The 25,110-nt window shown below is 52.2% G+C and overlaps 13 protein-coding genes across 13 annotated transcripts; 5 read left to right on the top strand and 8 right to left on the bottom strand.

The window, feature by feature from the left end:
* Positions 1 to 338: 338 nt before the first annotated feature.
* N7459_000763 (cysteine protease ATG4) lies at positions 339 to 1,792 on the top strand (the record flags this gene model as incomplete). The annotated part of the gene is made up of 4 exons (XM_056939948.1): positions 339 to 492; positions 563 to 862; positions 912 to 1,077; positions 1,129 to 1,792. 4 exons carry the CDS (start codon positions 339 to 341, stop codon positions 1,790 to 1,792), a joined length of 1,284 nt encoding a protein of 427 aa, XP_056804228.1.
* A 327-nt stretch (positions 1,793 to 2,119) lies between these two features.
* N7459_000762 (histone H2B family protein) lies at positions 2,120 to 2,696 on the bottom strand (the record flags this gene model as incomplete). The annotated part of the gene is made up of 3 exons (XM_056939947.1): positions 2,120 to 2,298; positions 2,361 to 2,432; positions 2,525 to 2,696. 3 exons carry the CDS (start codon positions 2,694 to 2,696, stop codon positions 2,120 to 2,122), a joined length of 423 nt encoding a protein of 140 aa, XP_056804227.1.
* A 571-nt stretch (positions 2,697 to 3,267) lies between these two features.
* On the top strand, positions 3,268 to 3,775 carry N7459_000761 (histone H2A; the record flags this gene model as incomplete). Its single annotated transcript, XM_056939946.1, has 3 exons — positions 3,268 to 3,320; positions 3,377 to 3,669; positions 3,723 to 3,775. 3 exons carry the CDS (start codon positions 3,268 to 3,270, stop codon positions 3,773 to 3,775), a joined length of 399 nt encoding a protein of 132 aa, XP_056804226.1.
* A 482-nt stretch (positions 3,776 to 4,257) lies between these two features.
* Positions 4,258 to 4,840, bottom strand: N7459_000760 (NADH dehydrogenase [ubiquinone] 1 beta subcomplex subunit 9; the record flags this gene model as incomplete). Its single annotated transcript, XM_056939945.1, has 5 exons — positions 4,258 to 4,283; positions 4,345 to 4,386; positions 4,443 to 4,521; positions 4,619 to 4,751; positions 4,821 to 4,840. The coding sequence occupies 5 exons, from the start codon at positions 4,838 to 4,840 to the stop codon at positions 4,258 to 4,260; spliced, it is 300 nt and encodes a 99-aa protein (XP_056804225.1).
* Positions 4,841 to 5,222: 382 nt separating this feature from the next.
* N7459_000759 (uncharacterized protein) lies at positions 5,223 to 7,160 on the top strand (the record flags this gene model as incomplete). The annotated part of the gene is made up of 11 exons (XM_056939944.1): positions 5,223 to 5,386; positions 5,440 to 5,495; positions 5,558 to 5,629; positions 5,687 to 5,742; positions 5,812 to 6,135; positions 6,206 to 6,598; positions 6,653 to 6,712; positions 6,764 to 6,818; positions 6,869 to 6,936; positions 6,995 to 7,066; positions 7,116 to 7,160. The coding sequence occupies 11 exons, from the start codon at positions 5,223 to 5,225 to the stop codon at positions 7,158 to 7,160; spliced, it is 1,365 nt and encodes a 454-aa protein (XP_056804224.1).
* A 468-nt stretch (positions 7,161 to 7,628) lies between these two features.
* N7459_000758 (uncharacterized protein) lies at positions 7,629 to 8,469 on the bottom strand (the record flags this gene model as incomplete). The annotated part of the gene is made up of 2 exons (XM_056939943.1): positions 7,629 to 8,212; positions 8,268 to 8,469. 2 exons carry the CDS (start codon positions 8,467 to 8,469, stop codon positions 7,629 to 7,631), a joined length of 786 nt encoding a protein of 261 aa, XP_056804223.1.
* A 756-nt stretch (positions 8,470 to 9,225) lies between these two features.
* On the top strand, positions 9,226 to 10,010 carry N7459_000757 (protein-L-isoaspartate O-methyltransferase; the record flags this gene model as incomplete). Its single annotated transcript, XM_056939942.1, has 2 exons — positions 9,226 to 9,332; positions 9,365 to 10,010. 2 exons carry the CDS (start codon positions 9,226 to 9,228, stop codon positions 10,008 to 10,010), a joined length of 753 nt encoding a protein of 250 aa, XP_056804222.1.
* A 322-nt stretch (positions 10,011 to 10,332) lies between these two features.
* On the bottom strand, positions 10,333 to 11,986 carry N7459_000756 (DnaJ and TPR domain protein; the record flags this gene model as incomplete). The annotated part of the gene is made up of 2 exons (XM_056939941.1): positions 10,333 to 10,923; positions 11,018 to 11,986. 2 exons carry the CDS (start codon positions 11,984 to 11,986, stop codon positions 10,333 to 10,335), a joined length of 1,560 nt encoding a protein of 519 aa, XP_056804221.1.
* Positions 11,987 to 12,190: 204 nt separating this feature from the next.
* Positions 12,191 to 13,608, top strand: N7459_000755 (putative mitochondrial translation release factor (RF-1); the record flags this gene model as incomplete). The annotated part of the gene is made up of 3 exons (XM_056939940.1): positions 12,191 to 12,266; positions 12,347 to 12,495; positions 12,541 to 13,608. The coding sequence occupies 3 exons, from the start codon at positions 12,191 to 12,193 to the stop codon at positions 13,606 to 13,608; spliced, it is 1,293 nt and encodes a 430-aa protein (XP_056804220.1).
* Positions 13,609 to 13,727: 119 nt separating this feature from the next.
* N7459_000754 (putative mitochondrial tricarboxylate transporter (Ctp)) lies at positions 13,728 to 15,025 on the bottom strand (the record flags this gene model as incomplete). The annotated part of the gene is made up of 8 exons (XM_056939939.1): positions 13,728 to 13,785; positions 13,843 to 14,028; positions 14,088 to 14,345; positions 14,410 to 14,557; positions 14,618 to 14,749; positions 14,810 to 14,830; positions 14,887 to 14,941; positions 14,993 to 15,025. The coding sequence occupies 8 exons, from the start codon at positions 15,023 to 15,025 to the stop codon at positions 13,728 to 13,730; spliced, it is 891 nt and encodes a 296-aa protein (XP_056804219.1).
* A 1,091-nt stretch (positions 15,026 to 16,116) lies between these two features.
* Positions 16,117 to 17,754, bottom strand: dhh1 (DExD/H-box ATP-dependent RNA helicase DHH1; the record flags this gene model as incomplete). Its single annotated transcript, XM_056939938.1, has 3 exons — positions 16,117 to 17,529; positions 17,582 to 17,654; positions 17,711 to 17,754. The coding sequence occupies 3 exons, from the start codon at positions 17,752 to 17,754 to the stop codon at positions 16,117 to 16,119; spliced, it is 1,530 nt and encodes a 509-aa protein (XP_056804218.1).
* Positions 17,755 to 18,396: 642 nt separating this feature from the next.
* Positions 18,397 to 22,479, bottom strand: N7459_000752 (DNA repair protein SMC6; the record flags this gene model as incomplete). The annotated part of the gene is made up of 11 exons (XM_056939937.1): positions 18,397 to 18,543; positions 18,606 to 18,654; positions 18,712 to 18,854; positions 18,912 to 19,224; positions 19,277 to 19,840; positions 20,003 to 20,268; positions 20,330 to 20,423; positions 20,483 to 21,042; positions 21,118 to 21,345; positions 21,396 to 22,316; positions 22,375 to 22,479. The coding sequence occupies 11 exons, from the start codon at positions 22,477 to 22,479 to the stop codon at positions 18,397 to 18,399; spliced, it is 3,390 nt and encodes a 1,129-aa protein (XP_056804217.1).
* A 452-nt stretch (positions 22,480 to 22,931) lies between these two features.
* N7459_000751 (M20 family dipeptidase) lies at positions 22,932 to 24,768 on the bottom strand (the record flags this gene model as incomplete). The annotated part of the gene is made up of 5 exons (XM_056939936.1): positions 22,932 to 23,115; positions 23,192 to 24,309; positions 24,379 to 24,446; positions 24,502 to 24,533; positions 24,602 to 24,768. The coding sequence occupies 5 exons, from the start codon at positions 24,766 to 24,768 to the stop codon at positions 22,932 to 22,934; spliced, it is 1,569 nt and encodes a 522-aa protein (XP_056804216.1).
* Between the last annotated feature and the right edge of the window lie 342 nt (positions 24,769 to 25,110).

Genomic DNA, 25,110 nt, shown 5'->3' with positions numbered 1-25,110 from the left:
AAATACCATAAATCTACTGTAGGAGTCCAAGGTGCTTACAGTGACGTCGTGCCTTGGCGTGAGCGTGACTCCTCCGGTGACTCGAGTCACCTTCTCAGTCGAGAATCTAGGATAGTAATTTGGCAATTTATATCTCTGATGTGGCTTAGGGGGGTGCTGCTTCCCTTGCCGTCTCTGGTTTGCCCTTTATTGCTGTGTTTGTGCAAGTCGCCTCATTACGCCGCTGCCCGTCCCTCGATATATATATCTGTGTCGCTCTGAGTGCCCCGACCTCTACGACGCACCAACCACCACCTCCCGGTACAACCGGCCCAGAGACAAGTCACTGACCACCCATCATGACAGGCGTGGACCTGGAGAGATGCAAGCGCATCGTGCAATATTTCTGGGACCCCGAGCCCAAGAATGACAGCGCCCCCGACGCTCCGATTTGGTGCCTGGGTCAAGAGTACAACCCCCACCTCTCGCAGGAGAACACCAACGACACCGCAGGTAGGACTATACTTCCCGAATATTCAACCGAGAAGAGATGACTGACCATACCTCCTCTTATCCCTTCCAGCCGGCAAGAACGAATCTACCGGGAACCCAGAAGCAATCAATGAATCAGCCAGGAATACTTGGCCAGATGCATTCCTGACAGACTTCGGATCGAGACTATGGATGACCTACCGCTCCAACTTCCCCCCAATCCAGAGAAGCAACACGCCAGAAGCGGCCTCGTCGATGACGCTGGGCGTACGCCTGCGGAGCCAGCTCATGGATTCGCAGGGCTTCACATCAGACACTGGGTGGGGTTGCATGATCAGGTCGGGACAGAGCCTCCTGGCAAACACACTCGGTATTCTCCTATTTGGTAGAGGTAATATGAGCAGCCCCATGAGTCCAGACAAAGCTAATGGGTCGCGTAGACTGGCGAAGGGGCCACACGCCCGAGGAATCAAAGCTACTAGCTATGTTCGCAGACCACCCCGACGCTGCCTTTTCAATACATCAATTTGTTCGCCTCGGCGCCGAGGCATGCGGGAAATACCCCGGGGAATGGTTTGGACCGTCGGCGACAGCCCGGTGTATCCAGTGCGTCCCACCGCTGTGAACAGCCCATCCAATGCTAATCTAGCATGACAGAATGCTGTCGAGCGACTGCGATAACCCCAGGTTGAGAGTCTACGTAACAAATGACACAGATGTCTACGAGGATCAATTTACTGGACTAGCGTGCGGCGACACGGGGCGCATCCAGCCCACCCTCATCCTGCTGGGATTGAGGCTAGGGGATCGAGCATGTGACATCGGCCTATTGGGATGGACTGCGAGCCGCCTTGAGTTATCCACAGTCTGTAGGAATAGCTGGGTAAGTTCTGTATTCCACCCCCCGGAACCAACCGAGCCCAGAGGAGTTAAACGTGAGGATACCAGTGGACGGCCCTCTGCATCACATTATTTCGTCGGGGTCCAAGATTCGCACCTGTTCTTTCTAGACCCTCACTTCACTCGGCCCGCCATTCCGTATCGAGGCGCCGACCAAGTATACACGCGGGATGAGGTCGATACCTATCACACTCGCCGCTTGAGGCGCATTCATATCAAGGACATGGACCCGAGCATGCTGATTGGGTTTCTCATCAAAGACGAAAGTGACTGGAATGATTGGAAGCAACGAGTCAAATCCACCCCAGGGAAGCCGATTGTCCACATAGTGGCAGGAGAGAAACAGCCAGACCAGGAGGTTGAGTGGGAAGCAGCACTGGACGAAGTGAAATCGTTGAATGATTCTGACACTCCGGAGTAATGGATATTGCAGAGCCGACGTGATGTACAGATGGTATAGGAAACTGATCAATTTGAATGCAATCAAGCATTTGGAATTTCGCGTTCTAGTAGGGGTAGGTTAAACCGTGCAACCAGCCCAGACCCGAGTTATGTTACACCGCGCGCATCGAGTAGTAACCATCAGAAAAAGTTCGCCCATCGGGGAAAAGAAAATCGATACCATCCCATGACACATTAGAAAACCCGCAAAACACCCATAACCGACCGCCTCAGAGCCCAGAAAAGATCAGGAGGCAGTAAAAACAAAAAGAGCAATCCCGCAAGAAATGAAAAACACAGAGACCGCTTATTTGGCGGACGAGGAGTACTTGGTAACGGCCTTGGTGCCTTCCGAAACAGCGTGCTTGGCCAGCTCACCAGGAAGGATCAGGCGCACCGAAGTCTGGATCTCCCGAGAGGAGATGGTTGACTTCTTGTTGTACGCGGCCAGCTTGGAGGCCTCAGTTGCAACACGCTCGAAGATATCTGTTAATGAGGTCAGAACCGCGTCGCTGACGAGCCGAAATGGAGAGACAATCACAACATACCATTCACGAAGGAGTTCAGGATCGACATAGCGCGGGTAGAGATACCAGTGTCGGGGTGGACCTGCTTGAGGACTGGAGAAAAAAGAACCATGTTAGCGCAACTACTCGCGCGCTGCTGATCGATGACGCGACTTGCGCATCAACACATCCAAGCCCCAACTCACCCTTGTAGATGTAAGACGAGTAGGTCTCCTTGCGGGTCTTGCCACGCTTCTTCTTCTCGCCTGAGGAAGCGGCAGTCTTCTTGCCAGCTTCCTTCTTCTCGGCGGGAGCCTTGCCACCAACAGGGGCCTTGCCGCCAGTGGACGGCTTCTTCTCAGCTGCCTTGGGAGCCATTTTTGATGAAATTGAAAATTTGTGGAGGGGAAGAGTTGAAAGTGTGTCGGAAGATGAAAAAATAGATGGGTGGTGGATGAGCAGTGATGGAATGGGAGGGAAGAGGAGAAACGCGGTGATGAGGGGAGCGCGGTCTTTATATTCGACCGCCAAAGGCCAGTTGATCCCAAGTGACCAAAAGGAAGCAGAATTTCAATACGGTATAGAAGTTGTATGATCTGTATGATTAGGGAGCCGGGGACGCGTCAGCACCGCAATTTACGCGGGCAGATCACGAACCCCCAGTGTATCATGTGATACAGCATATACATTACCACACTAGTCTAAATATGGCATACCAACACAGTAGTGATCTGAGCGCTGATTGGCTGATCCGGCTAAGCGAGTGCGTGATCTGGAGGGTGTTTGATGCCGCCCAACGTCACCCTCACCGCGTCCTTATAAATCCCCTTGTCCTCCGCGCTGCACTCCCACCTGCTTTTGACCCTCCCATCTACGCTCATCGTTCTCACTTTCATACCCCTCTTTTCAACCCACCCTTACACAACTTACCTTTTTTAACCTCATCAAAATGACTGGCGGAAAGTCCGGCGGCAAGGCTAGCGGCAGCAAGAACGCGCAGTCGTAAGTACAACTGATCTTCTGGTTTCATCGCCGAGTCATTCTGACATCAAGTTCAGGCGTTCGTCCAAGGCTGGTCTGGCCTTCCCCGTTGGCCGTGTCCACCGTCTTCTTCGCAAGGGCAACTACGCTCAGCGTGTCGGTGCCGGTGCCCCTGTTTACCTGGCTGCCGTCCTGGAGTACCTGGCTGCTGAAATTCTTGAGTTGGCCGGCAACGCTGCTCGCGACAACAAGAAGACCCGTATCATCCCTCGCCACCTCCAGCTTGCCATCCGTAACGATGAGGAATTGAACAAGCTTTTGGGCCACGTCACCATTGCCCAGGGCGGTGTTCTTCCCAACATCCACCAGAGTGCGTTTCCCAGCCCCTCCACAATATTTCGTGCTGCTAATGCGGTTGTCTAGACCTTCTCCCAAAGAAGACCCCCAAGGCCGGCAAGGGCAGCCAGGAGCTGTAGGCGGTGTGTTTCATTTCGCGGGTTTGATTTGTTTCTTTTATTTTCTTTTTCCGGCGTGGGTTGGTTCATTCACGATAATGGGGTTATGGGATGGGCAAGTTATGGCTCTGCGTTTTCGTTTTTCTTCATTTTCCTGGTTGTACATTATGTCTGCGGACATGGAATGATACCGACGAACCCGTCTTGTTCGAGGGACTTCAGCTTTTTCGGATAACTAGCCCAGGGTGTATGCCCGAATAAGTTAAAAGATTCTAGATCCAGCACACTTGCTTTTGGCTCCCGTTTCTCATTTTTAGTATCATTTTGCCCACTGCGTGCTATTCAGATAGCGCTCGAGGATGTGATATATCCTAGGTTAGCCACAATGGTTGGTGTCGCACTTCGTAAAATAATATTGATTGTAGTCTACAAGTGCCTTGCTCAAATACAGTTTCCATGGCAGCTTTTCCGCAACATCCTCGTGGCTTGACAGTTGCTCTCCGTTAATGGGCTCCGGGGGCTTCCGCGTCTGTACCAAATCAGTATGTCAGCTTCCCTACTATCCCGAAAACTCCTTGGAATACACGTACAAGGTAGAATGCGAGCGGGCAAGTTTCTTTCCCATTTGTTTCCTGTTAGGAGGGTTAGCCGGATGCGCATCATATAGCCAGCATCGGAGTTGTCCTACCTCCAGGGGCGGTCGGCGGTCGATAAGGATCCGGATGCTTCCAACTTTCCAACAGCTTCTCTGTCTCACGCAGCAGTACCTAATTTTGCTGTGTGTCAGGAGATCGAGTAGGATATTTCTCGTATTCGTCGCGTGATAAGACAAGGCCATCGGGGCAGTGGTCAACGGTCGCATACCTGTTGTTGGCGAGGGTCGCGAACATCCTTGTTGGCCTCAAAAAGTGATCGAATATAGACAGCCTGTCCACGCCATACTCGCCGGTCAACAGCCCAGTCGAGTGACTGCTTCAGTGACCGCCGGTATAGCGACCTGCAACGGGTTAGAACAAGCCGTATCATGAAGTGGAAGAGTGCCGGAACCGGCTCACGGGAAACTGACAGTGCGGCGGAGGCAGACATGCTGCAGTTTCTGAATCCAATCGAAATGGGGCAACAGATAAAAACACGGTGGTGAATCGAGCGCAAACTGCCGGACAGTCCACCTCAATTTGGGAAGGGGACAAGGAACGACTGCGGTTGACTATTCTCGGCTTCCTCATTCGTTGCAAACTGCGCTGGAGGATCCTACCCGCGACCGCACTTGGAAGACGTAAGAACATTACTCCGCCGCCGGGCGCCTTCCTGCATCTCGGGATTCGGGAGCTTGTGGCTCGGCTACGTAACAGGATCAGGGCGTGCGCCTTTTTTTTAATCCTTGATTTCTACTTTTTCCCCCTCGAATCCTGCGAAGTTAGGACGGTGACTTTTCATCATTCCTTTCAATTTTGACTGTTTTTCTATTATGGCTTCTCGACTTCCTCTGGCGCGCCTTTCGGGCCAGCGTCTCACGACTTTGATCCGGGCCACTCGGGCTCCCAGCCGGCTCCGCGATGTCCAGAGTCTCTCGACTCTCACACGATCGAATGGTCTGCGACGCGCTTCTGGTCTGTTCCAGCTCTCATCTGGGTAAGTGTATAGACCTACTAAGTTTGAGTATAATTGCTGATGATCAATGACAGGGTCAATGTCTCGCGCAACCTCGCTCCTTTCGTGGGGTCCCAGATCCGAACCTACGGTATACGCGACAGGCTTGCGTTCATCACAATTTAAAATGGTAGCTAATGCGGGCTTATATAGCCGACACCGTTGTCCAGGTCCCTCAGATGGCAGAATCAATCACAGAAGGCACCCTGAAGCAGTTTTCGAAACGTATGCGCTGGACGCTTTGACTTTAGTCTTGACCTGTGATTGCTGATTTCCGTTTAGAGATTGGTGACTTCGTTGAGCGTGACGAGGAGATCGCTACCATTGAGACCGACAAGGTAAAGTGGTCATTTGAATATGGGGAACCCGGGTCCACAAACTCTAACGCGCCACCCCTTGTACATTAGATCGATGTGTCGGTCAATGCCCCGAACTCTGGTACGATCAAAGAGTTCCTTGTGAACGAGGAGGATACCGTTACAGTTGGACAGGACCTCGTGAAGTTGGAGCTGGGAGGTGCTCCGGAGGGCGGCAAGAAGGAGTCGGCAGCTCCTGAACAACCTAAGGAGACTGCAGAGAAGCCCAAGGAGACTGCCCCTGAACCGGAGAAGCCCAAGGAGGCGCCAGCTTCCAAGCCTGCGGCCCCAGAAAAGCCCAAAGAGACACCAAAGGCAGAAACCCCTAAGCCGGCGGAGGTCAAGTCTGCTGTTGGCAACCGCGAGGAGCGTCGGGTATGTGTTTTCCATACCAATCCTTTTTTTTTCCCCCTTACTTGATGCTGATATGCGCAATATATTGCAGGTGAAAATGAACAGGATGCGTCTGAGAATCGCAGAGCGCCTCAAGCAGTCTCAGAACACCGCTGCTTCCCTCACCACTTTCAATGAAGTGGACATGTCTTCGCTGATGGAGTTCCGCAAACTCTATAAAGATGATGTGCTCAAGAAGACCGGCGTTAAGCTGGGTTTTATGAGTGCCTTCTCTCGTGCGTGTGTGTTGGCTATGAAGGACATTCCTGCGGTCAATGCCTCGATTGAGGGTCCTGGTGGGGGTGACACCATTGTCTACCGGGACTACGTCGACATCAGCGTTGCAGTCGCTACTGAGAAGGGCCTGGTCACTCCAGTTGTTCGCAACACTGAGACCATGGACCTGGTAGGTATCGAGCAGGCCATTGCCGACCTGGGCAAGAAGGTACAGTCAATATTTTCTCTAATGTACGACGCAGACGTCTAATCATATCTTCAGGCCCGTGACAACAAGCTCACCATTGAGGACATGGCCGGAGGTACCTTCACCATCAGCAACGTAAGTGGCCCTTTTACGCACCGAATCGGAAGGCATCGCTAACTGCAACAGGGCGGTGTATTTGGTTCCCTGATGGGTACTCCGATCATCAACTTGCCCCAGACTGGTGAGTCTCGAGGTGTCTTATGATTTGCGACAAACTGACCTTCAATGCAGCTGTTTTGGGTCTGCATGCAATCAAGGACCGCCCGGTTGTTGTCAACGGCAAAATTGAAATTCGCCCTGTATGCTATTACTCCGGGCCTGTTGGTTCTAGAATATCGCGCTGATCCTAGTGAACAGATGATGTATCTCGCCCTCACCTACGACCACCGCCTTCTGGATGGTCGTGAGGCTGTTACTTTCCTCGTCAAGGTACGTCCGGTTCTTCTCGCGGCTGTTCCGACTACTGACACATTTGCAGATCAAGGAGTACATCGAAGACCCGCGGCGGATGCTGCTTGGGTAAATTATCGCATGATCGCTACCCTGTTGGTTGATTAGTGTTTGTCGTGCTTAGAGCTACTGTTGATGCCCTTTGTAGATTATCCGAATTTAAGATATAAATGCCATTCCGCCAACAGGCTCTCCCATGTTCCATCTTCACTTGGTCGTATCCTTGCCTCTTTACACCTGTTCCGGGTTACTTCACTCCGTCATGGGGAGGGGCGTTGCCAAGAGCATGTAGTGCATCGTGGATGACCACGTATGACTGGGGGGTGGGCCGCCCCGAAGGAACACTGGGCATCATTGAAATGAGCTCCACGTCCCTGGTGCCCCTGGAACTTAGCCATACGCACTGGCTTGAGATATGTTCGGCTTCCCTGGGGGGTGGGGGAAGGGAAGGAAAGAGGCCAGGCATTGTAGAGACACAAGCTTATACATCAAGCACGGCCGGGCCCATGCGCTTGGCTTGTTGCTTCTTGATCCTCCTTATTCAGCGCAGCCCCACTCGCGCCTTCAACTGCCTCGTCTCGTCGCGGGTGAGGTCGCCCAGTTGCCCTTGCTCGAGCTGGATGAGAATCGGTGGGTCAAGGGTGATCATGAGATCTATCAGAAAGTCTGTGACGGTAGCCCTGAACTCAGGGAAGGGAAACTTCTGGGCTACTTGTCGTGCTGTGATGGGTTGACCAGGGTCGGGCAGCTCGTCAATATATCTCTGCCGAACATCCATCCACCTAGAATTCTTTGCTGGTTCACCAGGGGCCCATGAGCAAAATCTTGGAAGCTCTTCAGATGGCATGTTTGCTTCTCGTTGTTCCTCAAGTACTGCCTGTACCAAAAATTGGGCGCCGGTGTCAAACCATCGTGTCTCGGATACTTTGTGAGCTGCGGTGGAGCAGAGATCCATAAATTCCAGCCCTATTCTTGACAGCCGCGGGCCTCCTTGATGGAATACATCTGACCAGGCAATTGCATGGTGTCGAAGTTGATTTCCCACCGCGAGAACTCGTAATTTGATCTCCAGGTCATGGGGGAGGATAATCTCACCATGAGCTCGGGTCAGTGTGAGATGGAAAGCTGCTCCCCGTCAGTGTAGGCACATACGGGTATAGCTGACCGGTTTATACCTTACCTCCTATGCTGTCTACCATCCATTCTGGGTCTTCCACCGGCGCTTGGTCCTGGTTTCTTACTGCATACAGCGTCTGATCAATGGCGAGGCACGCCAGGTAGTCCAAGATCATCAAGTCGACATCGGCCTGGGTGTCGGGATTGGCTTCTCGGGCTCTGCGCCGAACCTCATCGTTGGATTCGGTGTGCGATGCGGATGGCATGATTGCGAGTTCGCGTCTAGAGCATGTATCATGGTTTGGGGGGTGTTGGAGAAATTTGCTGTGGAGGTGCGGGTGTGTGGATCGGCGGGTAAGGTCCCCCGCAGGTCGGTGGGCAATATTGTGCCTTGGATTCGCCTCGCAGGGACAAAGGAACAAGAGCCGATGCGGTGGGGTGGGGGCGTGGGGGCGTGGTATCGTATGTGTGGCATCCTCTGTGCTTCCGTTGTTGCTGCATGCTCGAGCACAATGACGGTGGTATATGTCTGGCATAACTGCCTAGCTATCTTCCAGGACCGCAGGTCATGGATGCACCCTCGGCGAATCATGGGATCGAAACAATAAATCTATATTGCGCTGACTGTTGGGCAAAAGCCTAGGTAGGTGGTGACTATGGAATGTTTGAAGTGTGTGGGCCATAGGCAAATCGCAAGTGCGGCCCTCAGATACATATATATTCTGCCCCCCCCCCCCGTTTCCCCGAGATCTACCAACATGGTATGATACGATCTCGACTCACAGGTTCACCAAAAGGACCCATGAAGAGAACAACGACCAGTCCAAACGACCATCCCTGCATGTGAAACTGTCACGTGGAGGGGGATGAAGAGAGCATGGCGTCACAGCGAACCCTGGCGTCATGCAGACTTCCTCTCCTCAACGACCGTGATTCTTCCTGTATTCGCCGAGGATTACATGCTTCGACACCTGAAGAAGATATACCAAGCACCGGTGCCGCAACAAGCAAGGGCCCTTTCAATGGCGTGGTATTGCTCCGGGTCCACCAACACCGAGTTGGTTGATAACCTGTTCAAGGTCGGCCTAATCAAGAACGAACGAGTGAAACAGGCCATGCTGGGCGTTGAGTAACCCACCCAAATGAGAATAAATACCCAAGGCCTAACCCACCCATGACACAGGTTGACCGAGCTCACTACGCCCCATCGCGGCCGTACTCGGACTCCCCGCAGCCCATTGGGCATGGAGCCACGATCTCAGCACCGCACATGCATGGACACGCGTGCGAGTACCTCATCGAATATCTCCGACCCGGAGCACAGGTACTAGATATTGGATCTGGCTCCGGATACCTCACTCACGTCCTGGCGAACCTAGTGGTAGATCCCTTTGGTCCATCGGATCATGGGCGGGTGATTGGGATTGACCACATCCCCGAACTGGTGGAGCTGGCACAGAATAACATGAACAACTCCACCCAGGGCCGTGAGTTGCAGGCATCTGGCAAAGTGAAATTCATCACTGCAGATGGACGCCTGGGATGGAAAGAAGGAGCACCCTACGATGCCATCCATGTGGGGGCAGCAGCGGAGCATCTTCACCCCGTTTTGATTGACCAACTTCGAGCCCCCGGGAGACTTTTCATCCCGGTCGAGTCGGAAACCGGTGGAAGCTCAATTGACAGCCTGGGAGCTGGCGGAGGCCAATACATCTGGGTTGTGGACAAGAAAAAAGATGGCTCGGTTCATAAAGAGAAGGTCTTTCAGGTCAGCTATGTCCCTCTGACAGACGCACCGCAAGCATGAACATCCCGGAAAGTGCACACGCCGGGCAGCAACGGGATCGGCGCTCCTAGGGATGCTAGACCAGAGCGGATACAGGGATGTGAACACTCTGACTAGATGATAGCCACACTACGAGAGACACGAGGACGCAAGATAATGAAGAAATCAGATATGACAATTCGCTTGATTCCGTTGCTGCTGTGAGAAATAGAAGATGTCCGGCTCGGGGTTACCCTCACATGTAGTGAGAGAGAACCGATGTTATACTCCAAGAACACCGCAATATGTAGTACAATGGCCAAGTGGCAATGGGAGAAAACAGAAAAGAAAGACGCACGTGCGATCAACGGAAGGGGAATCCACCTGGGAAGCCTTGACCAGAGAACTTGAAATGCGGACCACCGCCCTGTTGGAAGAAAAATTGTTGTCCGCCACCGCCATGACCAAACGGGCTCCCTTGGAAGGGATTTCTTCGCTGTGCTTCGGGGTCGTTGGGATCGTCACCGTGGTCATACCGAGTCCGTAGCTCAGAATCCGAAAGGACCTCGTAAGCCTCATTAATCGATGCCATTTTCTTTTCTGCCTCTTCCTTGGGCACGCCCTGGGAAGCGGCTTTGTCGGGATGGTGCTGCTTCGTCAGTTGGCGGTAAGCCCGCTTAATAGTTCGGTCATCGGCATCGCGACTGACGCCGAGGACCTTGTAGTAGTCCTTCTGTTTCGAGCGCTTCAGAAGCGTCTGCGCCTTCTGTAGAAGTGACTGGACATCCTGGGAGTGGGGATGATGTTCCTTGGCGGCATTGAGCGTACGGAGTGCATCCTCGAATCGATCCTGGTCCATTGCAACCTGGGCCTGGTATAACAGGCCATGTAGAGAATGTGGAACTAGATCGAGGGATTCAGAACAGTAAGGGCCGGCTTTTTTGGCCATGCGCATCTGGTAATCCACGTTAGCTGCAGTGGTTGGTGGAAGGAGAGGTAGAGCAGAGAGAGGGGGAAAAGGAATATAACAACAAGACGGGTCGACAAACCTCTCGGTAAGCTTCACAGGTCTTCTCAACAAGGAAGACATAGAGATTATTCAACGCCGCGGGGTGGATATGACCCGCCTCCCTTGCCATAGCGACGTCTGCCTTCACATCTGCAACCAAGCCGGTTTCGTCGCCCTCACCAACCATGAGTTTCACAGCATTGCTGAATTTGCGTGCCTCTAGGGCGCCACGTAGCTTCGTTAAGAGCTTCGCCAACTGGCGTTCTCGTTTGTAAAGACGATTGCAGGGCTTGGAGTCCGGATCCGCATGAAGGCACCTCCGGATCTGAGCTAAACCGCGATCACTGTCACCGAGCGCATAGAATAGCATCGATGACATCTGCAAGTGAGGCTCTACCAAATTCGGGGCGATCTGGAGAACATGTGCGAGATCACTGACCCCCTCTTCCACCTCGCCCCTCTCGAAGCGGCAGTGAGCTCGAGTCTGTCGGAGAGAAAGGTCCATGTTTGCCTTCATGATGGCCACCCCGGCCTGCGTAATGCAGGCCTCCCAGTCGCCCCGTTTCTCCGCAGCAACAGCTTGAGTTGCTGCATCTCGCGCCTCCTCAATTTCTTGATAATCAACCGAAGATTTCTTTCCGGCGCGTTCAAGATCCTCCAATGCTTCTTTCCAGTGTGCAGTCCGTGTCTTGAGACGGGATCGTTGCAGAAGCGCACCCTCGAAATCGGGCTTTAGTTCTAGAACACGGTTGAAATCCTCCGAAGCCTGCAGATTTTTGCCAATCGATAGATAAGCTGCACCCCGCTGAAATACAGTCACATAGTTTGTTGGGTCTCGCAAAATGGCGGCATCGAAGTATACCAAGGCATCGCGCGGTGAGCCCTTTGCGAGATGCGCCTTGGCGGACGAGATCAATTCAGAGAGCGGCGTGTCGGGCGGGATCTGGAAAGCATAGCTGGCAGACAGACAGGCCAGGACGGCCGTCAGCGACTCGAGCAAAAGACGCATTCTTCCCTTAGTTCCTCTTTAGGGGGAGCGAGGTAACATGATCATCTGGGAAAGGGAAAGAAAGTTAGGGATGAAATGCCTCGGTGGTCGGTTGGATTGCATCCTTCGTCGCCGTGGCCTTTACGCGTACCGTACGATAAATTACCGCCGCTGCGAAATTGGAATGACATCTACGGCGGACTCGCACTCGCCGCAACTCCCAGCATGCTACGATGCAGTCAAATGCTCTGGCCCGTTAAATACGGGCTCAACCGATTTTGGCGAGCTTCTGTCCATACAGGTACCTGCGTCAAAAGCTCCCTCCCCCCCCATTGTGAACTCTCTACTGACACTCTGAGCAAGGTGCTGGCCTGTCTCCAGTCCTCCTGACCAGAGCCCGGTTGATTGCCGCCGAACACGCGAGGCTCTCAAATCGCCTCGCTGAGTCCTTCGATGCGAAAGTTGCCAAGCGAGCCGGAGAACTGAACCCGGTGACAACCGTCTTGAAAGACTGGGATAATGCCAATGAGGTGTGCGCTACGTCCAACCCCCGCCTCCCCTTTTGAATTCACTAGGGAGAGAGAGAGAGAGTGTGTGTGTCTAATGTGCGACGCCAGTCGATCTTCGAATTGGAATCCCTCCTGGAGGACTCTGAAACCGATACAGAACTGCGCTCTCTTGCGATCGAGGACCTAGATACGACAAGAGAAGCCCTACCCTTGATATCGGATCGACTGAAAAAATCGCTGATTCCCCGACATCCATTCGCTGATCTCCCATGCCTGCTCGAGATCCGTCCTGGGGCGGGTGGAGACGAGGCAGGTTTGTTCGCGTATGAATTGCTTCGCATGTACATGACCTTTTGTTCTCGGCGAGGCCTCCGGCCGGCTATCCTCAAGCAAGAGGTCGCAGATGGACCTGCTGAGGACCGCTTGGGCGAGGCGGTGATTGAAATCGAAGCGGATGGTGCATATGATATCCTTCGAACTGAGTCGGGTGTACATCGTGTCCAGAGGGTGCCGGCCACTGAAACCAAGGGCCGTACACACACTAGCGCGGTCAGCGTGATGGTCCTTCCCAGCTTCCCAGAGAGCGGGAAAGGTATGGATAATGCCCTGAACTTTGAAGATCCAAGCAGCGACTACTACATCGATCCTCAAAATGTGCGCGTGGAGAAGATGAGGGCTGGAGGCGCAGGCGGGCAGCATGTGAATAAAACCGAGTCTGCCATTCGGTTGACACACATCCCAACAGGCACAGTGGTCTCCATGCAAGATGAGCGGTCACAGCAAGCAAACCGTCGAAAAGCTTGGCAGATGCTGCGGGCCAAAATTGCCGAAGCCCGACAGGAAGCCCGAGAGCAGGAGTTGGTCCAGCTCCGCCGAGGAGTCCTAGGCGGAGTGGCCCGAATGGGCCGAGGGGACAAGATCCGGACGTATAACTATGGCCAGAGCCGTTGCACTGACCATCGCAGTGGAATCACAATGCATAGCCTGGACGATATCCTCCAGGGCGGTGATGGCCTCGAGACCGTTATGGAAAGTGTGCGCACCTGGATGGCAGATCGTGAGGTTGAGGCCATGGTGGCTGAGGAGCTGGCAAGAGACAAAGAGGAGCAGAAGAAGAATCACCAACGCCTTTGAAAAGCAGCCACGCTCATGTGTACATTATGAAAGGATACCATGTATTTTATCGCATGTCCCAAGGAGATATCGACACTGTTCGAGAACACAATCGACATCCCTCATGCTCCTATCTAATTTTAGAGGTACTTTCGCTGTGGATCCACGGTGTCCAGCAATTCCATCGATTTTTCGTACCTGCAAGCAGTTAGAGTCCAATGTCAGCGAGGGCAACAGTCAGTGCAGGGAACATACATGGTAAACACAATTCCACCGCTCATGATCAGTCGAGCCAACCGAGGCACAGCGCCCGACCACAAAGTGAAGAATCCCTCATTTTTAAAGATACTGGCGGCACAGACGAAGCTGTTCCTGTAATTCTTACTGGCCTCGATGGATTGCATTCTCGTCTTCACTGTGTCCAGGGGTTGGGTCACGTAACTAGGATAGTCCTGGTCAGCGGGCGGATCTTGCGGCTAGAGAGAATTGCCAGTACGCACACGGTGATAATACCTGCAATCCCTCCAATAGCGAAGGTACTCAAGGTCCCCAGCTTCTCCCCCGGAGCCACGTAGCCCTCGGCGAATTGCTTCAGAGTGGTATAGGCAGTGAATCGCGTTGCGGAGTTGGCCGCCTGCCGCGCTGTGGTGGGCACAAAGCCTTGAAAGAAGCCCCGAATGCCCCTCTCTTGGGCAATGACTTTGCTGCCATGCAGGAAACCGCGCATTCGTGGGCTCGCAGACTTTCGATCGTCAATCCTGGAACCCCCCCGTGTTAGCCATTCGGTCCATACAGTGGAATGGAGAATAGTAGCACACGGACAGCTGGGTTTTGATGCTCTCAAAGGGAGTGACCGCCAGGAGAGACTCGGTGAAGCCTGCACCAAATCCAGCCACGACTGTTCTCGGCCCCGATATCTTGCCATTCTCATCCTGGAGGGCTGCCTTGATGGCGTCAAACGCAACAAATCCTGCCAGGGTAGTTGTGAGCCAGCTGGTCAAATTCAGAGATATACAATGGCACAACGCACGGATTCCAGCCTTTAGAGAGTTTCCAATAATTAAAGTGGTACATCCTGCATACCACTGCTGGCCAAACGGCGGCCACGGGAGTTTCTGTCCGTCCGGCAGTCGACGATTGAGTTGGGTGCGTGTCTTGGCGACTGAGGAGAACGAATCGATTAGAAAGGGGGGGATGCGAGACTTTCAAGGGTCCGACCTACACTCAGCTGGATAGGTGATCGCTAGAAGGGGAGCGACATTAGCTCTCTGCTATGACGCCTGCAGCTGGGATCCTTACCGATCTCTACGGCGCCGGCAGTGGAGCCGGCGAGAATGGAGCGCAGGGCGCTGGGCTATTCAGTGATGAGCTTTGCGGTACCCTAAGTTTCCAATGGAGGACAAACCTTCGCCTTTTGGTCCTTGCTCGCCGTGGCCATTGCAACAACGGGGAGGTTGAAGTTGCCGCGTTGGACCTCGGGTTTGGTAGCTCACTTACGGTTCGCCGGAGCGCCGCCCCGCGCAATTCAAGTACGCTCAAGTACGGCTTCTACGCTGTTGTCGGTGGACGAGGCGATAGTCCGAAGAGAAAAAGTAATTCGGAGGGAGTTTTGTACATTTCACAAGATGCTAATCTAGTATCCGGCATCCAGTGCCCCTCCGAGTTTTTCTTTTTCTTTTTTTTTCTGGGTAAGTTTTTCGTGTCTTCGACACACACGTTAGGGGTCGAACCCCCCCGGTTTCCATGTGCCATGCGGATGGGTAAAATGTTAAGAGAGAGAGAGAGAGAGGGTGGGATTGCGGAACTCTTCATGAAGGAGGGAGAGAAGACCTTTTGAAAAAAAAAAAAGGCTTCGAAGGGGAAAAAGAAACAAGGTGGGAAGGGCCAGGGAAAAGAGGTAGTGGACGCCTAGCCGTTGAGAGGCATTGGATAGGAAGGCAATTGTCTTGGCGGTCCGAGGGGAGGAATCAGTGCCAGAAGTCACTGCATCAGGGACGGCTGTAATCAGACTCCGGAAGAACGCCAACGTAAACCGCAAGAACTCTAGGAACGCCCGCAGACCCTGCAACCCCGATGAAAAGATCACGGCGGACGAGCGTGTGCACACCGGTGCCAAAGCCGGAGTCGCAAAAACATTAATGGCACCGGTAAGGAGAAATGTTCCATTCTCAGACCCTAACCACATCCAATTCTCGGTGATGGAGTTGGTGGGGAAACAGGGAACAACAACAGAACGGGAGAACTATGATACACATATCGCACCAGCACCGTATCGTCGTGAGGAGAGAGCAGACTTCGCAGTAGCGACGGAAAATTCCACCTTGGAAGATGAAGACTCAAGCCCCTGCGCCCCCTGCAAAGTGAAAAGAGATAGCAGGGACGGAGGAGAGTAGAAGAGACAGGGACCGAGAAGTGGAAAAAACGAGGAAAAATAGCAGCACATCTCCAGGAAGTCATCACGGCCGTAGCAGAAATCATGGTGAAGAAAATCATGGCACCCAATGACTCGATCTAAAGAACAGTGGCGTTTTAGGAGACAGGTGCGTGCGGCTTGGTTGCAACTTGACCGGGGGTAAGAGCCGCCTTGTTAGGATCACTCTGCAAGCCACGGCGTGGACCCTGACCGCGACCACCACGGTAGGAACCCCGACCTCGGTTGTTGTTGTTGTAGTAGGGACCACCGTTCGGGTGATGGCTCTGGCGACGAGGTTGACGGTCTCCATTACCAGGTTGCTGGCCTCCAGTCTGGGGTTGAGGAGGACCGGAGATGGGACGAGGGATATTCTCGGGAGAGTCGTACACATAGAGCTTCTTGTCGATGTTCTGGGGAATAGGCTGGATTTCTGTTCCCAGCTCCTGCTCGATCTTGTAAAGATTGAACCGATCATCCCAGTTTATGAGGTTGATGGCGAGGCCAAGGTGCCCGAATCGTCCGGAACGACCAATCCGATGCAAATAAGTTTCTGCATTTTTCGGGAAATCAAAGTTGATCACAACGTTGACGGCCTGGATATCAATACCTCGGGTGAGGAGATCGGAGCAGACCAAGTTGCGACAAACGCCATTGCGGAAGTCATGGAAAACTCGGTTACGGTGCTGTTGAAGCATGCGCGCATGCGAGTAGAAGCAGGAGTAGCCCAGTTCCGTGATCTTTTTTGCCAGGAGCTCCACGCGATTGGTTGAGTTGCAGAAGATGATGGACTGATTGATCTGGAGTTTCGAGAACAAAGTGTTTAGGCAGTGGACTTTTTGCTTTTCCTCCACGAAAGCATAGTACTGCGTGATACCACGAAGGGTGAGTTCGTCCATCAGATTGATCTCGTAGGGATTGCGCATGTGCTTGTCCTTGAACGTCTTGACGATGAGCGGAAAAGTGGCACTGAAGAGCATGACTTGACGATCCTTGGGATGGAAGGATAGCAGTTGCTCAATGACCGGTGTGAATTCGGGCGAGAGCAATTTGTCGGCCTCATCCATCACGAATGTGGGGCACTCTGACAGGTCGGCGACGCCTTTGCTGGCTAGATCCAGTACTCGACCGGGAGTACCGACTAGGATATGGACAGCATCATTCAACCGAATAATGTCGTCCATCAAGCCAGTTCCACCTGTGGTAACCATGACGTTGATACCAAGGTGTTTTCCGAGTGTCTTGCAGACCTGCGAGGTCTGAAGAGCCAGCTCTCGGGTGGGGACCAGAATTAAAGCCTGGGTTTTGGTACTTTTAGGGTTGATTCGCTCAAGGGTGGGAATGACAAAGGCAGCAGTTTTGCCGGTGCCATTCTTTGCTCGAGCCAAGATATCCCGGCCGGTGAGAGCAACCGGTATTGTCTCTTCTTGAATGGGAGAAGGCTTTTCGAAACCGGCCTCGAAGATGCCCATCATCAGCTCCCGCTTAATGTAAAAATCTTCGAACTCGAGGCCCTTGGTGGCAGTGACATCCTGGCAACTCTGTTAGTCTTTTTCAATACACAAGTGTGTAGAGTAAACGAACTTCAGTTTGTGGCCGGGCATCTTTAGGGGGCAGTTTCAGTGAGTCTTGCAATCTTGGTTCTGTGTTTCCTTCCCTACTATTGAATTAGTTCATATGCACCTGCAACTCTTCAAGTGCTATTGGTCTCACCCAAGCTTAGTATTGTTGAGTTGTGCGGCAAGGGCGTCTGCCATGGTGATAGTAGGGTATCAAAGGGACGGAGGGTGGTTGAAAATTGTTGAGCGCGTCAACGGGTTGAATATCAGGACCAGCAGTCGAAGCGTAGTGCACAAAAGCAAGGTTTGTATGTTTCGGGGTCGAGGAATATTGGCCGAGAATGTAGCGGAGTGTAAGACGTAGATAGGTATTCAATATCCCTCCGGGAGGCTAGAGTTGTGGCTTGGAAAAGTAAAGGGGATGTTTTGAGTATTGGGGTCGGTCCCGCGGTTATTCAAGTTAAGTGGATTTCGCTTGGGAGCACGGTCAAATCGGATGCTCTATGGATTGCGTAGAAGAGATGGGATCAAAAGAGAGCCCAAAAGGCAAAAAGTAGCGGAAGGAGTAGTGGATCAAGGAGTTGAGATGGCAGGGTATTCAGCAGTGTGAAGGGATTGAAGCCAAAGAGGTCAAGTTGAGTGGGAAGCCAAAACGGAGATCACGTGAGATCAATCTACGCGGCACTTCAGGGCCCTATCACATAGGTATATACTATTTACCATTTACGACTGAGAAATTGATCTAGACCAAAAGGACTCATTAGGATTTGGTTGCTCACCAAACGGAATTCTGCAAAGGCACATGGGAAGTTACAAGCAGGAGAGAGGTACGTCGCATCATCACCTTCGGAATGACAGTGTGGTTTGACCACGTTCAGGCTCCGCCAACTCCTTCACTCGCACATCCGGGGCGATTGTAATATCAGTCTTTGTTCCCGGGGTGATCAGAATAAACTGTCGCCCTATAGATCGTCGGGCTGCGGTCATCTGCCAAGAGAGTTGAGTCAATGATGGATTTGTAACCCGTTTTAGGAAAAGCAGAGACCTACCAGCATGTCAATAGCCATTCGTCGGTTGATGTGGTCCATATAGACGTCGCTAAGTACAGTCAGCAAAGCAGGTATGAGCATGGATTTGACAAGGTAAATGCCATACAATTCATCGAGACAGCGAATAGGGGACCCCATGGCTTCCCAGAGTGCGAGGAGCAGACAGACTTGCGAAAACGATTTTTCGCCACCAGATAGGGTCTTGGCCCCGCGACCGGTGCTGTCATCTTTAGTTATATCCGGCTCGACCTGGGGTGCAGATTCGTGAGTTTGGCATTGGCATCGACATTGACGGAGATGACTTACTTGGAGGTCTAACAGTTTATTGTTATGGTCCGCAAGAAGCCGACCCCGGAAACTTCTCTCGCTCAGGAGATAGGTAAATTGCGCCTTGGCTCTCGAGGAAATGTGTGACCTAAATATCTCCCATCTCTTTTTGCGATTATCGAGGGTGTCCTTGAAGATCTGCGAATGGTTAACTCGGATTTCGTAACGGCGTACCGTGGCAGCACTGACCTGCGCGAGCGTCGACAATTCGTCGACTTGTTTCATCGCTCGCAGATAAGCAGCCTCCGTTCGTCCAGCCTCAGCAGCAATCTCATCGCGAGAAGCTCCTAGTCTGATGGGGATGATTAGCCAATTTCAAAGTGTCGACCAAAACAAGAACGTACTGCTGGTTGTAGCGCTCCAGATCTCGATGCAAACGGTCAAGTTTCTGATCGAGGCTATTCGGTGTTTCCCCTTCATCGACCGGCACTCGCGCAGAGACCATGCTAGCCTTTTCTTTGTACTCCGCAACTCGCGCAGCAATCTGTTCTTGCTTCTCTTTGATTTTCTCCCTGACCTGTTTGTCATTTTGAATTCGTTCGAGAGCAGCATTTTTGTCCCTGATGACATCGCGCTTCTTGTTTTCCACAACAGATCGTTCACTTTCGGCAATGCGGGCCTTCTCTTGCAAAATGGAGATTTCGTTATCTTGCTTCGACATTTCGCGCCTGATCTCCCTCAGAGTCTGCATCATGGCGTTCATGGCTGTCACACTATCTTCCAACGAGCCCTGCGTGAGTTGTCTTTCATCATCAGCTTCCTGCAAAGCCGCTTTCAGCGCGTCGATTTGTCCTCCCCCCGCGTTCTCTTTGTCCAGCGCATCTCGTAGCGATTCCGCATAATCCTCCATTTTCTGCATCTCGACCTTCAGCGCTTTATCAGTTTGTTGATGCTGAACAAGTGCCTGCCTGCAAGTGTCAACATGAGAGCTAGCAGAGTGTGATTTTTGCTCGAGTTCATTCAATTGACGCCTCAGGTCTTGAAATACTTCACGCTGAGCACTACAAAGCGAAAAAGGTGGTTTTTTTTTTAGCAATTTGAGGATGTCAGCAATTGGGGATGCATCTCACCTGATTTGCGAGGCCACATCCGATTTCATTCGCGGATGACCGGTGTACATTGCCACTGGCCCCTGTATGGGGTCACCTGACCGAGCGTATGTGAGATGAATTCCACGACGCCTGTCTTTCGCATCGATACAGTAACATCTTTTCACATTCTTTGGGCGTGGGCCATCAAAAAGCACAGATGTTGCTTCTTGCAAATTTTCAATGAGGAGCATTTGTTCTATGCTATGGTTGATGATGAGTTGTCGCCGCACCATAGGGTTATCAATCTTCGCAAAACAGATATTTAATACATGATATCAGATAATCATTTCGAGGTTGTCACTTTACCTGTAGTATCCGCAATGCTGTGTCATAATGGGAATCGGGCTCGTGGGCGGAAGTGTCGATGTCATTTCCTTTTCCTATGAAAATTTGACAGTTGCTGGAGGATATGTCAGATTGGATTATATACACAGGTCAGCAAAGAGCTTGAAGACTCACCAACCAACTCTGCGCATGATGCTTGAGAGAATCCCCATGTCTCTTTTTGATGACACAACGAAGCTGCTGAGGGTGTTACCAAAAGAGCTCTCAAGAATGGATGACCATTTTGGTTTGAGCAAGGTGACATGGTCTCCGATTGGGCCGATTGGACGAGTAGTAAAGGACTGTTCTTGTCGAATCGCCCTCAAAAGTGATGGCATCTTATCAGGGAAGCCACTTTGTCTGTGACCATCCTCTCTCGCAAGAGCTTGCAAGCGGAATTCCGCCTGCTTGACATCGTCCTTCTTGGCGTCAACTTGCTGCTTCACCAACTCGTCGGCCCTCTCTGAAGCCTGAATATCTTCTCGCAAATGACCAACCCCCTGACCATGTTCCTCAAATGTCTTTCGGGCAGTGGCAGCACGAGTTGCGGCCTGCTCGCATTCTTCTTGTTTGCGAGCATATCCTCCACCGCTCACCTCAGCGAGGCGTCGATTCTCGGCGTCAATTTTGTTCTGTGTCTCACTGACTCTTTCCTCCGCAGCTTTGAGATAGTCTCGAATTTGGCGTTGCTCGGCCTACCATGAGATTAGTCAAGTCACTGTGGAAACTCCGACCCGCCTGCTCATCGAGGGACACGTTAAATTGCGTACCAGAAGGTCGTGACGCTTGTGCAGCCCCTCATCTTGCTTTTCCTTGATCTTGTCCTTCTTGCCCCGTGCCTCCTCAAGTGCTGAATCAGCTTGCCATGCATGCTCTGCGGCGGTTTCAGCTTCAGCCTCCATTGCTTGCAAAGACACGTCAAATTCGCCAAGTGCGGCTTCAGCACGGCCAATTGCTTGATCAGCGTTGGCAACTTCGTTGGCAAGAGAGTCTCTTTCCTGTGAATGTTAGCACAAGCAAAAGAATGCTATCGCATGAAAATACTCACTCTTTCCTGTTCTTCGACCTGAGCCCAGGCCATCTGACTTCGCAAATTTCTGACTCGTTCTCTCAAGGAATCGTGTTGATCGGATATTTCTAACTTTTTCTTTGCTGCATCCTTGCGGGTTTCCAAAATGCGGATGTCTTGCACTTTGCTTCTCAGTTTCTCTTCGATTTGATCGACAGACTCCTCAATCAAACGGTAATCCTGATCCAGTTGCTCCAACTGTACTCCCTTGACGAAGAACTTGTATTTGTCTGCGGGGCTTGAGGTGCTGAGGAATTGCCGAGCCATGTCCTGTGAAAGAACGTTCATAGGGTTGTCAATTTGCAGGGAAAAGTAATCAGTAATGGAGTCCAGCTCGGACTTCTTGGTGGAGACAATGCGCCCATTCTCTGCTTTAAGTTTGAATCCACTAGCACCGGTCTTCGAGAAATGGCGTTCGACGATGATGGACTTCCCATAATCTTCGACCATATAAGCGCCATCACCCTGGTTCTTGATTCGCACGACAATTGTCGCATTGTCTTTGCCTTCCTTGATGAAGCTCTTCAGACTCTGTCCACGATTAGTTGCCGATGCTTTGCCTCCCAGACAAAGAGTGATCGCCGTGAGGATTGCACTCTTGCCGCTGCCATTTTTCCCAACGATGAAGTTGATTAGTGGGCCCAACTCCACTGAGAAGTGATCATGACACATAAAATTGTAGCAATCAACACGTTCAAGTATTCCGTGCTCGGCGGGAATGTTTGCTTCATCCGCCAGGTGGGCATACTTCCGCTGTATGAGTTGAGTTTGGCGTAGTTCTAACTCGTCATCGTCCAGTAGTGCATCGTCGGCTGTAGGAGAGAACGCGTCAATGCCAAGATCACTGAGTCCTTCGTCTTCCTCAGAAATCGGAGAACTTGATGTACGAGGACGTTTCCTCTATCAGTTCATAAGTGAGCTTGCTTCTAAATATCTGGCCTTTTGTTCGAAGACTTACCGAATGATGAGGGGAGATTGATGTGGTACGTTCAGATCCGCTATCGCTCTGATCTTCGTCCTCGTCGGAGCCCAAAGACTCCTGCACTCGCTTGAGAGATGGCATGATGAGCAATGCCGAGACCCTCTAGAATGAGAGACTAGCACATTGCGATGATGACACGGGTCTTCTCAACCAATTTGGTTGAAGATGTATGAGATATCAAAGAGGATCGCGTAAAGCGCGTAGTTTCGCGTGGAAGCGGGCGCTGAGTCAGCGTTGCTGGCCCCACCCGCGGATCAGGCCCGACGTGGACCTCACCTGTCAGGTGAGTACGGTGTCTAGGTAGGGGTAGGAGTGATTGATCCACGAAGAATGAGCAGACCTGGGACAAATTAGACTCCTCTTATTTCTCTTCGGGATTTGGAATATAGGAAAACTCTATGCTGGTCCCTTATCTACTTCGGTGTGCTTTTTTTATATTTTCCTTTGGGCACGATCAGGTACACATGTGTCATTTAGGACCAAGGCAGCGTTTCGCTTGACCCTGTTTCTATGTACATTGGCATCGGAATGGCTTACTCCGAGATGGGCTGCTCGGCTACATAGTGCAGGTAGGCACCAAGCAACTTGGTACCCTCGATGTAGTTCCTCCGGTCCAGCTTCTCATTAATCGAGTGCGCAGCATCCGTCGAGCTTCCCATAGGAAGCAGCAACACATTCTTGCCGGTTGCTTGCTCAAAGGTCAGAGTCACAGGAATACTGTCATTTTTTGTTAGCGAGAAATCGGGAGAATGGTCCGCCAACGGCCCATGAATAAATAATGAATCGAGCGTACCTTCCACCTTCACGAGTCAAATCCGGTGCAACTCCAAAGACCTGTTCCACAGCCTTGCTAGCCGCAGTGAAATTCCAGTGCTTCGGGCTGGCAACCCACCACTTGCCGTCGTGTTGCAGCCATACGTCGAGCGTATTTTTGGAGTTTAGCTTGGCGAACTCCGACTTAATGTGGTCAAAGACCAGCTTGTTCACATCCGGGCTCTCCATGTTCGGCACAGTCCGAATAGAGAATTTGCCAACAACCTTGGCAGGAATGACGGTCTTGGCCCCCGGGGCAGAGTAAGCGCCTTCGATGCCGTGAATCGACAAGGACGGGAATCTCCATCGGGCCATGAGGGTCCGCTCTTTGGTAGGGTGGATACCAGTCTCACTGCCCAACGACTCGTGCAGGTTCTCCATGGTATAGGCAATGTTGCCATACAGAGACTTCTCCTCCTCTGTCACAGGCTCCACCAAGTCCATGATACCGGGGATTAAAATGTTGCCTTGAGCGTCAACAAGCTTCGACATGACATTCACTAGGTCTGTCATTGGCTCGTGAGCAGAGCCGCCGAAAACGCCGCTGTGAAGATCCTGGGCAGGGCCCGAGACGCTCACAGAGTAGTAGTTGCAGCCACGTAAGCCATAGGTGAGGCAGGGCTTCTCGGTACCGAGCCAGTAATTGTCGGAAATGCAGACCGCATCGGCATCCTTGAAGAATTTCTTGGATTCAGACTGGATGAATTCATCGAGACCCTCAGAGCCATACTCCTCCATTCCCTCAAAGCAGCAAAGCAGGTTGACGGGAAAGTCCACTCCGGCCTTCTTGTGAGCTTCGATAACGTTGAGCCAGCCGAGCACAGGGCCCTTATCATCTGTGGCACCACGTCCGTACATCCGTTCCTTCTCATCGATGGTCAACTCGAAGGGCTCCGTGGCCCAACCATCCTCCTTCAGAGCGGGCTGCACATCGTAGTGGCCATATACCAGAATAGTACGTTTATTCGGATCATTACCATACCGCGCAATGACAACTGGGGGCAAGTCGAGATGTTCCTTGCCAGGCTGTTTGCCCAGAGGCCTTTGGTGGACCTCAGCACCGAGGCCCTCGAGCTCGGAAGCTAAGAACTGAGCCATCTTTGATAGGGAACGAGACACAGGTCAGTGGGATTGTCGGTGGGGAATGCAAAAGCTCGACAGACTCACGCGAAACACGTCCTTTCGGTTCTCATCCTGAGCTGAGACTGACGGGATGGCAACTGCTTTCCGCAGACCTTGAGAGTGATTCAGTCAATAAATCTTCAACATTCCTTCGTATTGGCTACCTACGATCGGTAAATGACCCTGCCGACTCATCGACCCTAAAAGTACGTATTAGTTGGACCTTGCTTCTCTGCAGTATTGAGATACTAAAGGCTAGGGTACACACTGCTTGAAGAAGGGCTGCAGCTGCGGTGCCATTTTGGAGTCACTAATGTATCCGTAGAAGAAGCGGCGAGAAGTAAAAGGACGGGGTTGAATGTTGAAGGAAAACCGCGAGAGAAATGACCCGGGTTTAGCCAGCGATGGGATGCGGCGGAGGGGAAAGAGGGGCATTGCAGGTTCAGCGAGGCGTCTTGAGAGACAGTCTTATCACGTAATGAGCCAGCCAGCGCTGGGGCGGTGGTTGCACTTGCCGGCAGTAGCCGCCCATCACAGTCGCGGCGACTTGTGATTTGTGGTTTGTGATTACAATTCTAGGGACTGGGCCTGCGCATTGTGGGCAAAACAGGCACCCTTATCAAGCGACAGCACTCAAACCCTTACCTATGGGCCTCCGTCTGGCAGGATCTAGCTGGTATTGATGAAGGTGAAGAAGCTTTCTGTGGAGACCCATCATTGCCAACACCCAGGCACACAGGCCCGAAGTTTTCAGTAGCGGCATCCTGGATTAGGCGG

This window comes from Penicillium hispanicum, assembly GCF_028827665.1.
Source record: "Penicillium hispanicum strain IBT 35686 chromosome Unknown utg000001l_segment0_segment0, whole genome shotgun sequence".
Lineage (NCBI taxonomy): Eukaryota > Fungi > Ascomycota > Eurotiomycetes > Eurotiales > Aspergillaceae > Penicillium > Penicillium hispanicum.
This window is presented reverse-complemented; position numbering and strand designations above follow the sequence as displayed.